The sequence below is a fragment of the Trachurus japonicus genome, chromosome 9 (genome assembly GCF_045865225.1).
Source record: "Trachurus japonicus isolate A0001 chromosome 9, Traja_1.0".
Lineage (NCBI taxonomy): Eukaryota > Metazoa > Chordata > Actinopteri > Carangiformes > Carangidae > Trachurus > Trachurus japonicus.
Genome location: NC_140915.1, coordinates 33,611,769 through 33,633,204, shown reverse-complemented (window position 1 = coordinate 33,633,204; position 21,436 = coordinate 33,611,769). Strand labels below are relative to the sequence as shown.

At 42.5% G+C, this 21,436-nt stretch overlaps 1 protein-coding gene across 5 annotated transcripts in view; it reads left to right on the top strand.

The window, feature by feature from the left end:
* Positions 1-21,021, top strand: part of lmx1bb (LIM homeobox transcription factor 1, beta b) — a 63,617-nt gene extending 42,596 nt beyond the window's left edge. For all 5 annotated transcript variants that reach the window (XM_085787547.1, XM_085787549.1, XM_085787548.1 and 2 more), the window contains 6 exons: positions 13,296-13,528; positions 15,607-15,782; positions 16,327-16,404; positions 16,787-16,853; positions 18,482-18,643; positions 19,798-21,021. In XM_085787547.1, the coding sequence (XP_085643673.1) occupies positions 13,296-13,528; positions 15,607-15,782; positions 16,327-16,404; positions 16,787-16,853; positions 18,482-18,643; positions 19,798-19,955 (874 nt within the window). In that variant the 3' untranslated portion in view covers positions 19,956-21,021. The remainder of the gene's footprint in view (positions 1-13,295; positions 13,529-15,606; positions 15,783-16,326; positions 16,405-16,786; positions 16,854-18,481; positions 18,644-19,797) is intronic.
* The last annotated feature ends 415 nt before the right edge of the window (positions 21,022-21,436 follow it).

The following is a 21,436-nucleotide window of genomic DNA, read 5'->3' as shown; positions in this document are numbered from 1 at the left end:
AAGCAACAGGGAGGCAGACTGCCCTACAATGCAAGAAGGGGGTAACTCATTTTTTTGTCAAAAATGAGATTTTGTCATTTTTAGGTCTGCTACATCATGTGGATAAATATCTTGATCATGACCAACATTATCTTATTTGGTTTATTTATTTATATTTGTGGGTGGTTTTCACAGTAACTCCCAAAAACGGCGGTGAAACAACAAGAGAACACAGTAACATGAGTTACCTTATTCTGTCTGTGTATCCGCAAGTTTCTGAACGTTATCTATGGTCAAAACTCAGAAGATGGTTTTGCATTTCCGGTGGAATTGTACGTTTACGTTTCCATGGTTTTCAGTCGCTGTCATAGTTGCGGTAAACGCATGGATCTATTAACGCTGGCTTTTAACACGGATGTCAATTTGTGTGATATCCATTGTTAAAAGCTGGTGTGATGATCCATGTGTTTTACAGATTTTCATTGAAAAAAAAAAATTAAAATCCATGCATTTACCGTGACTACTGAAACCATGGAAACATAAACATAAAATTCCACCGGAAGAGCAAAACCAGCTTACGTTTTTGACTTTCGGAAAAAGGTGGATAGAACTACTCAACAACGCGAGAACACCGTAACATGAGTTACCCTTTTCTATCTGTGTCTAGAATGCTCAACACTACTGTACAACAGGCTACCACCATTTTAGAACCAATGGGAGTTTCCCCCTTCTTGCGTTGTGCATTGTTATTTTTTGCCTCAATGCACAGACAGAGGTAACTCTGAAATAAGGGCACAATGTTAAGATTGTGTTAAATATTTTGACACAGCTGGACTACTACTTGCAAAAGCAAGGATTTGAACAGTTTTCAGAATACATTTTCAATACAGTTGACCGGACAACAAAAATACTCATTTTTCTCAGAACTGCAGTCTGAGGAGTTCCCCCTTTCTTCCGTTGTAGGGCAGCAGAGCTGAAAGAGAGAGGCGTAGAGAGCATATCCATGTAGTGCATGGACCCTCCTCTGCCATTGTTTCTGCGTGTGTGCTGTGTTTCAGCTGCACCTCAGCTCTGCCTCTTCCCCTTCATTTATCATTCTGCAGCATAAAGTGCTGCCACAGCATTATAGAAACAGCTGCTTTTTTCAGACATCCAGAGAGAATGGGGCTGCTCCCCGCCACACAAAGACACTCCTGGCCCTAAAGAGAGTGTAAAATTGGTGGGTGAATACAAACCTTTTTGCTCGCTGAGAGGGCTGACCACGGGTGTCACCGTGGCGGCAGACATTGTCATTGCAGCTGAAGACAAATAAGGATCCATATCGGCCCAGTCATGTGTACAATGAGTGGCAGGGGCACCGGTGCCATCGGCCTTGTTCACAGCCAAATATGCATAACTACAGCTGCTGCCGCATCACGCTCCCTGGAGAATACATATGAGGCGGTCTGAGCAGGCCTCGCATGTCGGAGTGGTCGGAGTGGAGGCACCTGTATCTCCCTGCACTCCATTACAATGCAGTGTCAATTTATTGAGTCCTGAGCTAAAGCAAAGGGAAAACAAACCATGTCAGTGCTCTTCTAAGGGTCATAATGCAGTCACTGAAGCGCTGCGGCACCACCAGCGAGCTGTCTCCAGGTAGGCGCCGCGGGGCCATGCAGATACACTGTCGGTTGGTGTGTGTGTGTGTGTGGAGAGACCAGACGTGCCGTGCCATGCTTCACCATTCCATTCTGCCTTTAAGGCTCCACGTGGAGAAAAGGGAATTTTGTCGAACCTGTTCTCTTCCAGCTGGAGAGATGAGATTTTACACTCCGCCAAACACATGACAGAGAAATGCTCAGTGTGTGTTTGTGTATGTGTGTGTGTGTGGGAAACGCAGAGAAAAGTAGAGAAAAGGAGCAGAGAAGGCATCAGACAAACTCCTCTGCCAGACCTCCTGGGGCAAAATGCATGCTTGAATACTTAGACTTAGACATGAACAAAATAGTTTCACAGTAACTTTAGCTGCTACAATGGAGAGAGAATTTCCCTTTCAAGATTAAAGACACAAACATGCACGTACACAACACAGGTTGCAGCAAGTCCAGACAATTCATTTATTGTTCTTTTTGAGTTATTTGTACCTGGTGTGGAATGTACATCATAGATAACAATGATGAAATCATCCACAGAACTGTTTGGAGCCGCAGGTGTTTTTTAAAAACTAAAAAGTGAAACAACAATTTTATTTTACATATTTTAGATATAGGACCAACCGACAGAACCATATACTATATATATATATATAACATTGTTATCATTGTTATCTATGATTTCAAATTTGAACTTTTATAAACTGTAAATATTTACAACCATTACCGAAGTGAGTGGTAAAAAAAATCTCCTGCAAAGAAAATGCCATTTGAAAATGTATACATATTTTAACTAAAATATCAAATGTTTAATTACTTAAATAATATGCTGTTGAGTAGTTCAGATAATGAAAAAAATGTTTCAAATCTGATCAAATAAAGATGAACTAAAGTTGTAGTGGGATAAAACAGGTGCAAAAGTGTCGTCAAATGGAAATGACTTCAACAAATAAATGTAGTTCCACCACTCCCTGTTTGTAGACAGTATTAAGGGTTAATATGCGGTTTTACAATGTACGTCAAACAAAACAATTATTGGTCCTGCGTCTGTGAATATGTGCGAATATAAAAACGGAAAGTGCTTTTATGCAGGAACTGAACAAAAAACTCCAAGTGCCAAGATTGAATGTAAAATAGAAATAGATATGACTGCAGAGAAGTGTGTGCATGACTGGATGACTTCTTCTATCACTGCTCCGTGTCCTGGCAGAGTTGTATATTACAAATATTTCAATCTTATTTCATTGTGTCCAAGGTAACTAAAGGGAGACCTGTGGCGGGTAAAATGGAGCATTTGGCATTTTGGTGAACACAGTGTGAATCTTCAGTGGGGCTGCAGATCACTTTTTTATTCTTCTAATATAAATTCATCACTTTTATGTTTGACTCTCTCAGCCAGACACTCTTAAATCAAACCAATTGGGAGAGAGTGTATTAAAAAATAATAATAATGACGATTCAAAATGACTTTCCTCTCCCTGTCGACCCTCAGCCCCCTGGAATTTGTAGGTGGTCTCAATAATGTAGCTGATGGTCTTTAGTGAAACAGCAGGTTTTTGGTTTGCTCTGCGGTGTATGTGCGCCCCTCTGTCTGTTTGACACATTCCAACACTGCACCCCTCTCCAAGGCTCCTAACTACCAGCCAGTCGCCATGGTTACAGCCATACATCCATGCCAGCCCTTCACACTCAAAGACATATTTGTTTGGCTAGTGTAGCTACGTTCCCGACAAAAAAACACAGCTTTTTAGCATAACACCTGCTAATCTTGGGATTTAGCTCTTTGAAGAGGATTGCTGATCAGAAATTCAAATATATTATTTGAATGCTAATCTGAATGTTAATCCCTGGCCCCCGGGTCTTAAAGCATCCTGTCTTTCAATAACAATGTTTATTTTTCATTTGCTTTCCTTTCTACATTTTCTCTAACCCCCTTCCCCTTCCGCCCTTATTTAGATCCGTAATCTATTCCCTCAAGGATAATATAGGTGGAGCCATCTTTAAAGTGTCTGGCAAATTGAGAGCATCGATGATTTAGATATGTTGCCATCCTAGAGGGATGCAATATATTATCGTTTTGTTCTGATAAAGGATTTAAGTTGATAGTTAAGGTTGCAGGGTGAAATGTATATGACGTATCCTCCTGCTGCAGTCTCTCAGATGCTACTATCCTCAGATTTTCGGCCGTACTATATTTTCAATGTTTTGGTATTTTCTGTAAAAATAATGGTTGAAAAAATCAGGAAGAATATTGTGAGTTTATTTGTGATGAAAACGGAAATAGAGCATACATTCATTCATACATACATACATACATACAGTCATTTTTAAAAACTTTTCTCTGCCCCATTTTCATTCCACTCCTTGTCTATTTTCCTGGATGTTATCTGCGTGGCTATGTATATCCGTGTGGCTGAACTACAGGAGATAAGTGGGTGGCTGATCTGGGAGGTTTGGATAAATAAATGCCAAAAAAAAAGTATATAATGATAATGAAAGACAGGCCAGACCTAAACATATACATCCTAATAAAAACTACCCTTGCTTATTGACATATCAGGGCAGTGAACACTGTGTACATTACTCTATAATTGCAAACTGTATATCCTCATCCAGTGAGTGGACTCTTCACCGTCCTCCTCCTTTGATAGCAGCTTCTATAGCTGCTGACTTTAGTCTTGGTGAAGACGCGCAGAGAGAATCAATGGCAGCAGGATCACAAACACATGAATCCGGATCATGTGAACAACGTCTAATTCCTGGTTGCCTCACATTCTCTCCCTCCAAACTAATTTTGGGCTTAGACTGAATCTCTGGTAAGTAAACAGATCCCCCCTCCCCAACCCACCCCACCTCACCCCTCATGCAACCTGTCTCCATCACAATGATCCTCCAGATCATCTCTGTCCATTAAAACCTGGGCAAACACTTTACTTCTCACCAATATACTGAAGATTGGAGGACGGGCAGAAAGGGGGGGAAACACACAAGTGCCTTTTTTTTTCCGTCTTTCCCAGATTGTCTCTCTTTCTCTTTTTCTGCCTATTAATCCAGTATCTTTCAGGCCTGGTAAACTCCTCAAGATGGACATTGCTTGGTTCAGGGTGGAAAGGGGTCAAGCTCCATTGGCCTCTGCACAGAGCTGTGGAATTTTTCATTAGTGCACAGCTGGGTCACAAGTGGCTCCAAAGCCGTCTTAATATTGTGTAGGCCCACAGATTAGGAACGGAGAAAAGAAGCCAAAGCGTGATGCTCTCCACCAGACCCTGTCTTTGCATATTTGCAGACTTGTGCTTTAGAACACCTCATATTACTGTTTGTTTTATTTCTTAGACCCAGAACCTCTGGGTCAATAGTAATTATAAAGCCCTCCAATCCAAATGTTGTTTTTTAACCATTCCAGCGCTGGATCTGTAAGATGAGTCCATTTATTTTCTTACAATAAAGAAAGTAAAGTATCTGAGCTCCGGTCAAAGCTTTGCGCATTTTTCCACGTCACGATTTAATCTAGTCTTTTTATTTTAATCCCACTCATTGTGATTCGATTGTGACGTGAGATCGTTGCTGTTTTTATTTCTCCAGAAGTGACACATGCGCGCTGATTTGTAGTGAACTCTTGAGTCAACCCTTTGAAAAAAAAACTGAAAATAAAAACACAGAATAAACCTGTGTATCTGTGGGCAGTTATAGCCAGCCATGGCTGTATAACATGTGATAGCCATTACACTTATTGTAGCCATCACTCTTTTTGCTCTCCCAGCTCTTTCAGAAGCGGCAATCACTTGTGGTGGCTCGTCGAGCGGGCCAAGCCCCTTAATAGTGGGCTCTGCTCCACCTCACACAGATTAACTTGGAAGGGTTGGACAAACAGACACCCATAGAATTATTATTAAAATATATTAAATGGGTGCATGAGATTTTTAATGGGAGCTATCCCAGGCTTTGGTTCTTTGCTTTTACAGGGAGCGTGTTGTAAACATGTCACATCTCCAGCGGTGATGGGCCTCGCAAACAGCTTACTGGAGAAACGAAAGGCCGAGCTAAGCACTTTATAGCAGCCTTGTAATTCACAACCTCCTAATTTATTTGTTCAAGGATCAACTCGGCTTTAAGAACAGGTAAAAAAAAAAATGCAGGAAAACAGCCAAAATTAAAAAAATAATAAAAAAAACGCACATCTTTACAATCATAATTTCCTCACTGGTGTTATTGCACAGTGAATGCAACCACTATTTGTTCTGAGCTCTAAAAACTGAGTCTAAATGTGATGTTGCACTCATTTTACATACTCAGGAACACCAGCTGTCCAAACAGCATCATGTGTGCCTGCCTGCTTACTCTTGTATTTAGATGTGTACTTAGCCTCCTCTGCTGCCCAATACACTGTCCTTTTCACTCCATGAGCTTTGTTCTACCTGTGTGGCTGAGGGAGGGCGGGGGGGATTATTTCCATGCTGTTTCCCCAGTGACTCATTAGCAGATACATGCAAAGGAGAAGCATTGGGGCGCTTGATGCTGCAAGATAATTCTCAGCATACTGCTGTTGTTTTTTTAGAGCTTTGTATGATGATGCAGTATTGATTGTATTTAGCATTATGTGTTTTTTCTCATATTAGTACAGTGCTGACCATCAGAAACATTTGCTTTACGGTGTATATATATATATATATTTGTGTGTGTGTATATATATTTGCATGTTTTAGACTCAGAATACACATAAACACCGCATTCCTTCTGAACTGTATTTCCAGTGTCAAGTAATCTGTGAAACACACAACCCCTGGAATGAGATCATTTGAATAACGACTTAGGGGTTTGGATTTCTTTGTGCAGCTGTGCAGTACAGTGTTATGTACAAAAATGACTGGGATGTGTGTCTGGCCGGGGACTGGTCAGAGGAGCTGCACATTCCAGCACATAGGAGCTCATGCTGCCGTAGAAATGAAGTGGCCGTATTTATTTTCACAATAGCGGACGTGTGGGATAGATGATCCCGGAGACACTCGGCCGCAGACTAACTGTAACCAGCATCTTTTTATAGATTCACTATAGCTCTGTTCAGCAGCTATTACTAAGTGTGCTCCCTCTGAGATGCAGGTGCACATGCATATACACTAAACGCGTATACGAAAACGTCTTGGCTATTATCTTCACCGTGCCAAGTGCAATCAGCTCGTCTCCTTCCTCCCCTGTGAGCTCGCAGGCAGCCGGTGCTGCACTCAAGTGCGGGGAACGCGCAGAACCCTGTGGCCAGAGCTGTGTGATGAAGAAGGCACCTTTGGGCCATTAGCGGTGTACACATCTCCCGTTAATGTGTTTTACTTTTACCTGCTGGGAGTTTAATTAAAAAACAAAGAGCCTCAATTTAAAGGCCATTATTATGCTAATGTAGTAAGCACGAGATGGTGATTAAGCAGCTTTTAGAGCTGACTGGAGCTGGCCCTTGGGAGCGGAAGGATGGCACTTTTTATTTGGCTTCATTACTCTCCATGAATCTATGCTCCAAAGAGAAATGCTGATACTATGAAACAAGGTCAGCTACTGAGATCATTTATGAAGACAGTATTATCACTACTACTTTTTTGTGCACTTTACTATTCAGGCAGGCTTGAAAGTTTGTTTTAACCTCACAGAGGAATGATAGACGAGGATGTGCCTTAGCTGGAGTTATTTAAATATGCAAATATCCCCTGTTAAAAGCACAACTTTCTTTTGGGGTCTACTTTCCTCATCAGCCCCTCTGCAAGCAATCAAACACTCACACTGGCTGAATCCAGATTGCTATTTTTAGGCCATTGTGGTCAACATGTAGTGTCTGCTGCATGAAGAGGACAACAGGACCGTGCATAGCAAAGTAATTTTCCTGATGTTGAGACAAAGTTGAAAAGGTTTGCCGTCGTTCATCCAAAACATCTGGGCATCAAATGTTTTCCTCTTTGACTGAATCTCTTGATACTGTTGGTAAGAACCAATTTTCACATACTGAGGCGTGTCTCATGAGAGCGCCCAACAGTTAGGAGACCTCTGGTGCCTCTGGTGTGAGACAGATCTGTTTGTTGTCATTCCAGACAACAAACAGAACAAGATTCCACCTGAAAATTTGGACAAGAAATGAGCCGTTCATTAAATGCATGCAGGCTTTTTGTTGAAAATGGCTCTTTGAGCTATGTGGACTTAAAAGAAAGATTTTTTGTCGCTTAAGGAACTGTGATTTTATACCATGAGTTAGATGATAAAATTATATTAGGCAAAGATAAACCTCATTCAGCAGCCAGTCAGCTTCTGTAAAACGTACATGTTACAGCATGTTTGTTTTTATGTGTACAAAAATCAAGCTATAAAAATGACAACTTGTGGTTTCAAATTGAGCCAGACTATTGTGCCAGACTATTTCTGGTTTAGCAGGTAGTTTTAATGCTGCTGCTGCTAGGACAGAGCCAGGCTAGCTGTCTACACATCATCAGTCTTTATGTGAAGCTAAGCTAACCAGCTGCTCTTGCGTTTACTACACAAATGTGAAAAAAGTGGAGCTATTGGATAGAAGTTTTTAACATACCTGTTTTCATTTTTTTTTTTTTTAAATCTTGATAACCTAAGATAACCAGCTATAGGACATAGGATGTTTAGCTATTTGTCATTGTATTGCTACAACAAAATTATGTTGGAACTCAAAAATAACATATAACCATTCATCACCAGATAACATTATTGCACATAAGGTAACAAATTAAAAACAAGGATAGAAAAAAAAGTGTCAAGCGCCTGTTTAAAATATTAATATTTACCAGAGACAAATGAGAGAGATGTGGTTCCTAAGATAAGCAGCATTAGCTGACATATGTGGAAGTGGTATTGATCTTCTCATATAACTCTCAGCGAGACGGTTTATTTGCCAGAATGTCAAACAGTTTGTTTAACTCCTGCATCCGATCACAAAGAAACCTTCCAAATTCCTGTTTGATCCCAGATGTAGCCGTATCCGAGATGGAGCCAGTGAAAAAAAAAAAGGAAACTCAGAGCGTGCGCAGCTGATCGATGGCTCCACATGGCCTTCATCCTGTCCGGAGCGGAGCGGAGGCCCTCCTCTGACCTGCCTCCCAGGCCTCATCTCTCACCTCAGCTATGATTGGCATGGCCACACGTTTCCTGCCCAAACACGAGGGCCTATCTTCAAAGTAATAGCTTACAGCTGCTGCCTGGATAATCCTCATCCCTTCTTGTCTTTGAAGGGATGCGGTGACATAATAGCCCCGGCTATTCTTCCCTAAATTGTTATGGTATTTCTCCAAGCGTTGTTCAATAGCAAAAGGAGAGTAGGTGAGACTGTTGCACGTGTTGCTAAATGTAGCATGATTATCAAGAGCCATAAGCAGCTCCGTGCCCCTTCGCCCCCAGCCCCCTCCCCACCCCTTCTCTCTCTCTCTTATTCTTCGGGCTTCTTTTATCCCACCCAGTCCTCCTGATGCTTATCACTGCTGCAGAAGCATTAAATGTAATGTCTGTAGAAGGGAAATCATTGGCAACATGTGGTGAGAGCTTAAGATGTTGTCACACTTTAAGTTGGCTATAATCTGTTCAAAGGGAGAGTGCAGTTCTGCAAAGTGCCTGGGAAGAGGCTGTGGAGGGGGGGGGGGGGGGGGGGAGAAGAAGAGCAGCAAAGAGGGCGAAGTCTCTCAGCTGCACTTGGCCCGGCTGAAGTGTTCATCAGACAAATAACTGTCGGTCCCTGTTGGCTTTTGTCCTCTTCGTGGTGCTCTTTTTTTTTTTGTCTTGCATTTGCTAAAAACACAGCTCGTAGTGTTACAAGCCTCAACAGTGTGATAATCTGTCTCGGGGAGGCAGAGACGACCATAGATAACACAAGAAAGGACAGACGAGGGATTACAGGTATGTGGACACAGGATTAAAAAGAGGGACGTAATGAATCCTGTGGGAGGGAGGTGTATGTGCTGAGATGGACTCTTTTTTTTTCATTTATGAGTCCAGTTCTAGGGAGGCCTGGGTAAATATTGACAGTTCTCTCTTGTTTAGGATGCGGCCATTGATCCACACAGGAGGGGTCTCATCGCTTGATCTGTGCGCTCAGGTGTGGGAGGAGGGAGAGCGAGGGCTATGGGACGCTCTGGGGCTGGTCTTGCTGGTGGTCCTCTTTGTGGTGTCTTTTCTAAACAGACCGGCTCAAAGGTGCTGCCTCCGCGACACTGGGAGTCATGTTACCCAAGCAGCTTGAACGCCCAGAAAGTGGATTTTAAAGGTGGATACAGGTCTTTGTGTGATGGGTCACTGGGATCAAGTAGAGGCTGAAAGTGGTAAATGATCACCTAAATCACTTTAAGTCTGATTCCAGTTGCACCTACAACTTCTTTTATATCTTTAATATCCCAGCAGAGCTTGACAGAAAGCTGTGAAATCTCCTTTCCGGCTAATGTTATCAGCAGAACCCCCAGTCTGGCCGTGTTTTTTCTATATATAAAATCAAATCATCATTTACATCCTCTCCTCTGTCTCCCGTTGGCATGCTGGCCCACTGGCCCGGTCCTCAAACCACTAATCAGGTAATGTTGGGGAGGTTGAATGGCGTGCCTCCCCCTGGTCAACCTTCACTGCTCACACAGTGGTGTTGTTTTAAAGAGCATTCTTTAGCAGCTGAACTTGGAAAGGTATTAAAGTGGGATTAGGCTCCTCCACAATCCACTGCTTGTGTCATTCAGGGAGTTTGTGTTCTCCTCTCCCCACTGCCACCTCCCCACTCCTCCTCTGTTTGATTGTGGCTAGCCGCAGGAGTGGGACTGACTGTGCCTTTCAAAGGAGAGGGGTAGGGTTAAATCCCTAGTCCACTGCTCCCTGCTAATTCTCCTTGTTCCTTAGAGAGGGATTTACTTCTGCTGCCAGCTTCTCAAAGGCCTTCTCTGCCCATCCGAAAAGTCGCCGTTGCCTTCCTGTGGAGGTGTGGTTGCCATAGAAGGGGCGTCATGCATGGCTATTCCATCTGAACCCCGCTGAGAATGGGGACCGGGGACTGAAAACAGGCAGAAAGTCCGGATTAGACCTGAGGACAAAGCAGGACAGGAAGATTCCAGAAGGGACGAATAGGAATTACAGCAGCAAAAATAATGCAAAGTGACAGAGAGGGGAAATAGAAAAATAATGGCTTACAAGATTAGACTCGGCCAGGAGAAAGAAGAAAGGAAAGAGGGCTGAATGAGAATGTTTTCATCTAGATGAGAAGATTTGAGAGAGCGGTCGTAGGTGAATGCAGAGTCCTGGACGTATCAAAACCGTGCTAACAAGTAATTTCCTCAATTTCTTTTGCTCTCTTTCTTAGCTTAAGCCGGCAATCATTAGCTAAACATTAGAGTTAGAGCTGGGAACTTGTCTTGACAGATTCATCACCTCCTTTCCCTGATCCCAGCATGTAACATGCTAATCCCTCTAAAAACTAGAAACAAGTCCCTGAATATTCAGTTTATCTCTGCAGACTTGAATCAGTGTGAGATTTCCTTCTTTCATTTTTTTTTCTTTAATTTAAAGTGTTGCTCTTGTCTTTTATTTTTCAGTGACCAAACTTGGAGGTTTGTTTAGAAGATAGATCCAGGTTGGCAGGTCACTTAAAGGAGAGCCCTGCTTGTTTGAGATACATGCCAAAATTTCTTTTAGAAGGGATTATCCTGGAGGTTTTTCCATAGTTGAATAATAATCTTCTTAACTTATTGTAATAAATGAAAGATTAAAGGATTTTATGAACCCTCAGAGTGCTAGTTCTGATAGCTCTGTTGTTTTGCTGCTTCATGATGGTTAAACTGGAAATAAGATGCTGGAGCTGCCGTGTTCAGATCCAGATACAGGTCCTGATTTTGATTATAATGAATGAAATTAGTAAAATAACCTATTAATTGTCAGTGAGGTAATTAAGATAGCATAAAATTTAGCCTTCTTTGATGCTGCTCCGATGAGCAATATCACAGTAATTATTTTAGAAAGCTGCGCTGCAACAAAAAAAAACCACACTATCTTGTTTCCAGCACGCATACAGCTGCTCACACGCATCCACTTACATGCGTGAAACAGACTCATGCGCGCAAACACAGAGAGAGAGAGACACGAGCCCTATCACTACTCAATCAGCACCTATAACAACATTACCATAACAAAACCATCCTTTGGTTTCCCTCCTCTCATATTTACACATTATATTCATCACTATCGCTCATCCCTGTCCCGAACCAGCAGATGATGTCAACTGCTCCTCACGCTGCCTCCCCGCCTCGCACAATGAAATAGATGTTCACCACAAATAGATAGGCGGCTGCCAGCTGTCTTCCAGACCAGGGCAAACAAAGAGGCCACTAATAAATCCAGCTTTACGGCTGGACAAGAACAACCACACTCACTTCGCCTTCTTGCTCTATTTAATGTGGCTCCTTCTGAACAACAGTGGATGAATTAAATGCCTCTCAGTCACCAATAAAACAATGCAAACATCTTCCTGAAAGGATATAAAGGAAGATGGAGGTGTTGTCTAGGAAATGGTGATAGAGGCAGTGTTGCACACTGGAGGCATGATATTAGACAGTAAGATGAGATATGAACAGCCAATGAATCATGGTCTGAGATATGATATCTGATGCATATAGAACAGCCGTGGATATGAAAGAAATGTGCAAATTGCCAGAAAGGTGCTTGATTGAGATCAGCGGAGTTCAGTGGTCACCACACCACCACGTGATCCGGCCCTCTCTTTTTTTTCACATTTGTGAGAGGGTTTCGGTGCCCATGACTGAGCTCACTGGGAATGACATGGGACGGGGGCCCACCCTAGACATTTTAACAGATGAGCTGCTGCCAAAGGAGTCACCTCTTGGCTGCCCACAGGATCAGCCCGCCAACTTGACTCTCAGTCAAAAAACCCCTGATGGTCAGCTGAAGTGAGGCGACGTGGCAAAACGAAGCCACACACCTCGCCAAGAGAAAAGCACTTGAAAGTGACACTGTTTAACTTAGCCCTGTAAGAAAAAACTCTGAAACTCTGGAGAAAAAAAGTTTTTATAGTCTCATTTTAGAAATATGATATGTAGCTTTTTGCCGGACAACTGTCACCACAAGTGGCAATTAGAGTAATAAAAATGCTAAAACATATTTTTATTAGCGTTGGCAACCACAAGCTTCTGGTCAAACCAGACCAAGTAAGACCTCATCACTAAAAACCCTGCACACATTTTCTGTTTTAACCCTCCTTTTGGGTCAAATTGACCCAATGTGTTCCCTTCATCCATCCTTCCTTCTTTCCTTCCTTCTTCCTTACTTCTCCTTCCTTCCTCTTTTGATCCAATTGACCTGATCTGTTCCCTATCCCTCCATCTTTCTTTCCTTCCCCTTTCCCTTCCTTCTTTCCTCCCTTCTTTCCCTTCCTTCCTTGAACGAATCTGTTCCTTCCCTCCATCTTTCTTTCCTTCCTTTTTCCATTTCATCTTTCCACAATCCTTTTCCCCTGCCTTCCTTCCTTCCTTTATGACCCTATTAATTTGAACCAATTGACCCAATCTGTTCCCTCCCTCCTTCTATCTTTCCTTCCTTTTTTCTTTCCTTCCTTCCTTGACCCAGGGGGACAACATGAGGGTTAAAATGAATGATGTGTTGCACAGTGTTCCTTTAAACTAACTGTTCCCACCTTTCTTCATTTTGCAGGTTGTTTGCAACCAAGTGCAGCGGCTGCATGGAGAAAATCGCCCCCACAGAGTTCGTGATGCGCGCCCTGGAGTGCGTCTACCACCTAAACTGCTTCTGCTGCTGCGTGTGCGACCGCCAGCTGAGGAAGGGCGACGAGTTTGTCCTGAAGGAGGGTCAGCTGCTGTGCAAGATCGACTACGAGAGGGAGAAGGACTTACTCAGCTCGGTCAGCCCCGATGACTCAGACTCAGGTGAGCCCCTCTCGCACCCTCTCACACCGGAGCGCGAACAGCACGGTGGTTCTATCATCGTATGGCACCGGGGTGTTGTATTCTGTAGGCTGCGCTCCATCACGGTAGCAGCCAATATAGACATCCGCCACGATGGATCTAAAGTGACTCTCGCTGGTTGTAGCACTATGTTATCAATATTAAAAGAAACAAGCAGCAATAATGTGTCCTTAGAAGAGTTGCTAGAGATTTATTCAGAGATCCTGCAATGCAGCTCAGGCAGTAAAATGTTCAAACTCGGCTCCATCTGCAGCTTTTTCAATGGCTGAGTTTGCAGCATTCTAATTCAAGCAGTGAGCGGAGGTTTATGATACAGTAGGAAGTGGAAACAGGACGAAGCCAAGCCACCCTGTATTAATGGCTCTCCATGCGTGGGCAGGATCTGGTTCTGGAAAGAATTAAATCACTGTATCATGGTGAGTGACAGAGGGATTTGGGGCCTTTCTACAGAAAGCCTGCGCCTCCACTCTTATCAGCTCTAGTGTTCCTCGCCTATAGCCTCCTCACACAATGAGGCATCTCGCCAAGCCTCACTGTTCACTACCATCTGGCTCACATTTAGACATGCACAAAAGCGGGGAATTTGTCAAATACATCTGTGCCTGTGTCAACTTTTGTCAACTTGTGGGAATATTTGCTCTGCGTCTCCCTCATTCAGTTGTGTGTCCCAGTGTATCGCGCGAGGCATGTCTTTTTGTGCGGCTCTCCAAAATTTCAAGATGGAGAAAATGTCGACATGAACAGAGGTTAACCTCGGCATGTGGCAGCTGAAATGTAGGTTTTTCGCCGGAGAAATGTAGATACATATCAGAACCAGATGACACAAGACACTGAGTCATCATGTGTGTGTGTGTGTGTGTGTCTCTGCCTGCAGCCACCAGACCCCTAAATCATTAGTGTTCGTTAACAGCACTGCTGCTTCTGATCTGGAAAACACTTGACATCCTCACATCAAGTGATAAATGATGTTTTTTCATTCATTCATTTATTGTTTATGTTATGCTAACAGCTTTGAGGCTGTTGTGGCAAGCTATTGTGAAACGCATGAATTTAACCACTGTTCTTATTGAATTAAGTGACATAGTTCACTATATTTCATCTGACACTTTTTTCTAGCCAGTGTCTTTAGGGACAACAATTAAAACTATAAAGGAATGGCAAATTATAATTCACTTATCTACCATTAATTTGTTTGTATTTCACTGCTATTACACATTGTTTTCATGTGTTTTTCAATACAAAAATATTTCAGCTTATTTATCATTGATCATATATGAACAAAAAATCTGAGAATTCCTCTAAATGAAATGAATAGCTCTGAGAGTATTGAGTGTAGTTATTGTTTGTGATAACCACAAACAGCTAGCTGATTTTAATCTAAGAAATAAACCTACAAACATATCTCAGAAATCTAATAAAACCAAGTTAATATTTTGTTTTAATGCCACATTGTAGGCTAGAAGCATAAACATTGCACCAATATTACTACCCAAAACTGTAATATCCTGCTGCTGCTGCTGCTGCTGCCGCTGCTGCTAGTAAAAATCTAGCAATCCATATATATTTTGTTATTATTTTAAGGTCTAAAAGTGAGCAAAAATTTCGTCTTCTTGCTGTGTCATGGGAGATGCATTTCTCATCCTACTGATGTTGGCTTTTCCGTGTTGTACTTGATGGAGTATTCTTATCAGAGATTGATTTAGTGTAAATCAGACAAAGCTGAGAGCAATAAATTACAATTGACGCAGTGTCCAGTTCAGTGACAAATGTGCATATTTCATTGTGCTCTCCAAGCAAGAGCCGTAGACTTCTGTAAGTCTAATCGTACATGTGGCCCTTTCCTTTTGTAATAAATTGATAACAAAGTATCAAAAACACATGTGTCTCCTTTGATTATGCACTTGTGGTGTGTGAATCTCCTGGAATGGGGAAGAGCGAAAATATATTTATCAGAAGACTGTCACTGACTAAAAGGGTGTAGTCAGTTCAAGCTCGTGCCGATGATACAGAGAAATGACTCTCTCTCTCTCTCTCTGCAGAGAAAAGTGACGATGAGGAGTTGGACATCAAGCCAGAGAAAGGCATCGGAGGCCAGGGGAAGGGGGATGATGGGAAGGATCCCAGGAGGCCCAAAAGGCCACGAACCATCCTGACCACTCAGCAGAGACGCGCCTTCAAGGCCTCCTTTGAGGTCTCCTCCAAACCCTGCAGAAAGGTAAGTCAAAGCTCCAATAACCATGTGTGACAAAGTGAAGAAAATGTAGCAAATTCTTTGGTCAACATTCTCTGGTCTGCATTTGGAGTAAGGAACACATGGAGGTTTTTTAGATGCCGACCACGAGCCCTACAGTAGTTTCACAAATAAAATTCTCAAATTAAAAAAATCTCCCCCACCTCAGAGCGGAGCTTTGAAGTGGCGAGGAGCATTCTGTTCTGTGTTAACCGAGGCAGGCTGTTGTAACGCAGTCCGCCTGCACCAAATGTCATACTGAGATAGGAGGACTGCCTCCATAGCCCTGGCCCTAAAAACAGCCGCTGCACACGGTCCAAAGCTTTGAAGAGGCAATAACCAAGACGTCCAAAAAGACCGCTGCATTCATTCAACATTCACTGAAAATCAAAGAGGCAATGTGCCTGTTGGGAAATGTGGCAGATAAGTTCATAAGGAGAGAACAAAGCAGTTTGGGGGTGGTGAGGGGCGTTTTTATTTTGTTTGGTTGTGTAATGCTGGATTTTTTTGTGTGTGTGTGTGTGTTCAGGTGAGGGAGACGCTGGCCGCCGAGACGGGACTGAGTGTGCGGGTGGTTCAGGTGTGGTTTCAGAACCAGAGAGCTAAGGTGAGAGCAGCGAAACGCGGGATACGTTAGATTTCGTGTCCACGCACAACAGCCGTATTCCATCTGAAGAGTCCAGCTAATAAATCACCACAACTATGTGTGTTAAATTTATCACTACATTCCTTTCACAAATGCAAAAGAGAAAAAAAAAAAAAAAACAGCGAGGAGTTGCAACTCTAGCTCAGTCTTGCATTAAATGTCTGTGCCCTCCCCTTTTCTGATCATTATCTCCTGAAAACCTTTGATACTTGACAACGAAGTGCACTCCGATACAGATTTTACACAGTTCATTCGAGGGTGAACAGCGAGGAGCATCCTTTTTAAATTAAAGAGTGCATGTTAGTTTTGGGAGTTCCTCACAACTTTGACTCCTTCGTTTCAGATGAAGAAGTTGGCAAGAAGACAGCAGCAACAACAAGAACAACAGAACTCTCAGAGACTTGGCCAAGGTACGATGTCGTACATACCCTGCAGACACAATGGAGGCTCATTGTCTCACAGCTCTTTCTCTGGGAGGTGTTTAGCTGCGTATTTACTGCGTTTGGCAAATTTCTCATTTACATTATCCTGAATTTTTAAAGCCCCCTCCCCCCCACTTCCTCTCAAAAATGTGTTTTGATTATTCCTCCCTCACCTGGATGTCTTAAGTTTCACTGTACAGAATGATGTATGAGTAGACTTTGACACCAGGAGGCTGTTTTCACATTCATCTGCTGAAGGGGGGGTGGGGGTGGGGGGGTCTCTGTGTTCCACTAAAAGCTCAGCTGAAGACATGTACATACGGGCAGGATATACTTGTATCACAGCTACAAATCAGCCAATCATTGTCAAATGTGCAACCTTTAGAATTGTGATATGAAGGCATATTAATTGATTGTGGAGTTATCGATGACGTAGAATGAGTAGATGCCGTTTTAAAAAAATTTACCAAGCAAATCAGATATTTTTTGCAACGAAAACATACAACAGATACATATTTTTGTTAAAACAGAGAACTTTCAACTGTGTTTTTAATGTGTGCAGGGGCCCTTTAAATTTTTCTTCATATCATTGTATGATATCGTTTTAAATGTTGACACCAAATTGGTTCTGTGTTCGCCTAAAAGCTCAGCTGAGCTCATGTACGTACAAGCAGGATATACTGGTATCACAGCTACAAATCAGCCAATCATTGTCAATGTGCAGCCTTTAGAATTGTGATATGAAGGCATATTAATAGATTCTGGAGTTATCAATGGCGCAGAATGAGTAGATGTCGTTTTAAAAAGATTTACCAAGCGAATCAGATATTTTTTGCAACTAAAACACACAACAGATACATATTTTTGTTAAAGCAGAGAACTTTCAAATGTGTTTTTAATGTGTGCAGGGGCCCTTTAATTTTTTTCTTCATATCATTATATTGTTTTAAATGTTGACACCAAATTGGTTGGAAGCGTCCATGAGGTGTCTGGTAAACATGATTGCAATACCATGGTAAACACTGAATCAGAAAGTATGAGCCTCCTCTCCTGTGTGTAGAGATTACAAACGGGTCATTGTATGAACAGTAATATTTCACATCAAAGGAAAGGTGGGAATTCTCTTTGGCAGCCAAACAAAATGAATGGCAGACATCATTGATTTTGTGGCTCCAACGATGAAGCCACAAGAGCTTTGTGTCCATCTCACCCAGTCGGTTAGCCAAGAGCTGTGTTTGTGCAGGGAATTGTGGGACAAGCCACAGGGAAAGACTACTGTGGGTTTCCATGGAAATACTACCAGGCGAGCAATCCTGGTTATTGTAGCTATCTCACAAGCACCAGACTGCATTTATTTTTATCACTATCACATTTCTTTTGGTTCTGCAAAACTGTAACTCAGATTCAGGTGAGCTTGTGAAATCCCCGGGTGTTAAAGGGAGAAAACACACTCTGGTCGTCAGTGGTTTCAGCCCCCCGCCCCCTCCCCACCTCTCTGTGTGTGTACCCGCTGCGTGTGGCTGCAGTTACATTCTGCAGATTCATCCTGAGGTTTTTTGCTTTATTACTTTTTTCTCTAATGGTTTTTTCCCCGTTTGGTTCTCTTGGTTTTGCAGAGGTGATGTCCAATCGGATGGAGGGGATGATGAACTCCTTCACACCGCTGGCTCCGCCGCAGCAGCAGCTGGTCGCCATGGATCAGAATGGCTACAGCACAGACCCCTTCCAACAGGGGCTCACCCCCCCACAGATGCCCGGGGACCACATGAACCCATATGGTGAGCATCCAGTAGCTCATACCCCCCTCCAGCCACCACCACCAGCCCCTCCCCCCTAAAATACACCCACTCCTGCTCTGGAAACACACACATGCCCTGTCCCTTGATCAACCTCATAGCTCCCCAGTGTGGGACATGTGTTGGGGCCACAGCCCTCCTGATTTAAGCCGCTCACAGAGACGTACGAGCAGCTTCTCCTCCCACATGAGATAACACAAGCATTCTCATAAGCTATTGGGTTCTGAAGTTCATTTTCAGATCTGTTTAATATGGTTTTAACTCTCCGCCTCCAGTTTTCAGACCTGCCCCGTTACTAATGATGTTTTTCCAGTGTTGGTTAAAACATGTGGTTGATGTGGACAGCTTGAGATAAAGTGCAATCCCAACAATGATTGAGGGTTGTGTGAGCTAATGAATCAGAATGTGAAAATAACAAGTCTCAGATTTCTGTGTGATACAGGGAAGAATTAAAATGCAAACACGCAGGGGGAGAAAAAATCAGTCAATCAAGTGTTAGTCCACAGGATGTAACTGGAATAACACATTTCAGAGTGATGTCCTCAACAAGCCCCAGAGGGACCATTTCCTGAAGTTCATAACTTCCTTATAATTTGCCTCCATTTAGCTCTTCTCGCTAGTAAGAACCCAAATCCCCAGTCTCATCATTCTCCTTTGGTTTGGGGAAAAGAACAATATTGGCAAGGCATTAAAAGATATGTCTCAAAACACTGTCCCCATTTTGTGCAACACTATCATTAAGATCCAGAGTGTAATAAAGTTAACTATTCCCTCTAGAGAAATAACATGTTGAGGTTTTATGAAAGGCGTAAACAGTTGCTATTAACCAGATCTTTTCAGAGGATGCCCCTTGTTTACATGCTTCCTCACAGACCACAATTGTCCCAGCGAGGGCAGCAAAAAGTGAGCTTTGATGATATCTAACAAAACAGTTCTCACAATTGTGATGACACACAACAGCAATTTCTCAAAGTGACTATTAGTAATTATAATTTCCCAGCGCTGCTATAAATCTCAAATACGAGATTGCACTGATTTCATAGTCAGAGTCGAGCGCTGTGTTGTTGTTATGTTTTTTTAAATGACGCCTCCGCCACCCGATCTTGACGGCTATCTCCACGATTGTCTCTCCGCAGGTAATGATTCTGCATTCCATGACATAGACAGTGACACGTCTTTAACCAGCCTCAGTGACTGCTTCATGGCGTCGTCAGAAGTCAACTCCATGCAGGCCCGCGTGGGGAACCCCATCGACCGCCTCTACTCCATGCAGAACTCTTACTTTGCGTCATGAAAGAGAGGAGCCAGGAACATCAGCACAGAATAAACTGCCCATCTCAACCTGAAACGTGATGGCCAGGAGTTTCCACACTAACACGGACGTGACAGAAGAAACACACCCTCCCTTTGCCGTAGCTCCTGGTTATGTGCGGAAGCTTATGAAACATAGTAAAAACCACTTGTTGTAGGACAGTGTGAAGATTCCTGGGGGGGAAAAAAGACTTTAAAATTGTTAGAGATTATTTGGTCTGATTGCTTATCTGTCACAGGAGATATTCCTATTTTCTTTGTTCACTTAAAGAAAAACAAGTAGATATTGAAGCCACTGATTACACACCCTCAAAACCAAATAACAGTGAATTTATACAGTGCATGATCAATTGTAAACTAAAACTTTTTGTAAGTTTCCCCCCTGGTTAAGATGTGGTGTTTGGACTGTTTCTTCTTTACACTACATGGATTTCCATGTTCACCGTTAGCATTTTGATCACTTTCAATAGGTTTAGATATTGTGTTAATAGTAAATAGGTGCAGCATGTCTGCAAGAGTGGCTGTACATTTGTGTATGTATGAGAGTTTGTGGTGAGAAAGAATTGTTTAGAGGAGAAAAAAAAGTGGAGCATTTTGGTGGACAAGTAGGATCAGTGAAGTGTAAATACTTTCCCCAGGCAAATTGGATGTGCATGTTAAAAATGGAAAGCATTCTATTTATTTAACTATAACAGGCTCTTGAAGGTACATATTAAAACTGAAAAAGCTTTATTTAAAAAGGAGAGCATTTTTTTGTTGAGCAATTAGTGAGTTCATGAGTATCACAACTCATCTGTATGCCTTTTAATATGAAGATTAACCCTTTGTTTTTTTGTTGTTGTTCTTTTTTTGTTTCTTTTGTTTTTTTTTTGTTCGTTCTTCTTCAGCCAAGCTGTAAATGAGCAATGTTGCTATTTATTTCGTACAGACCATAAACCTTTTGTTGTCATTGTCATATGTGCATTCTCAAAATGTTAAAGTTGCTAATTGACCAAAGTTGACTGGTTTGATGAATAAACAATGTCTTTCTCCTGATAACATTAAATAAATGCCATTCAGTGATCATTCACATGGTGACATTTCAGATATGAGCTGCTTTAGAAGTCTTCTTGACTGGTTTCATCACAATCTCAGTCACTATGGTCCCTCATTTTTCTAGAAATGTCTGCATGAGCGCGTTGGCACACTCGCTCCCTGTTAGCATTTAGCCTAGCCAGAGTACAGTACAGGCCAATCGCAGCCTGATTCACCTATATGGCCTGTTTGATTTCAACAGGTGAACTAATCAGAGGCTTGTCACGGTGCCAGTGTATGACTCGTCTGAAAGAGAATGAGAACGCTGAGACGAAAACATGTGCATATGGTGAGGGAGAGGTCGTGGAAAAAAGTTCAGGTGACATACCAGTACAACTGCACGAGCTAGCGAACGCAGCCCCACCTATAACCTCGGGGCTTGTCGGGCGG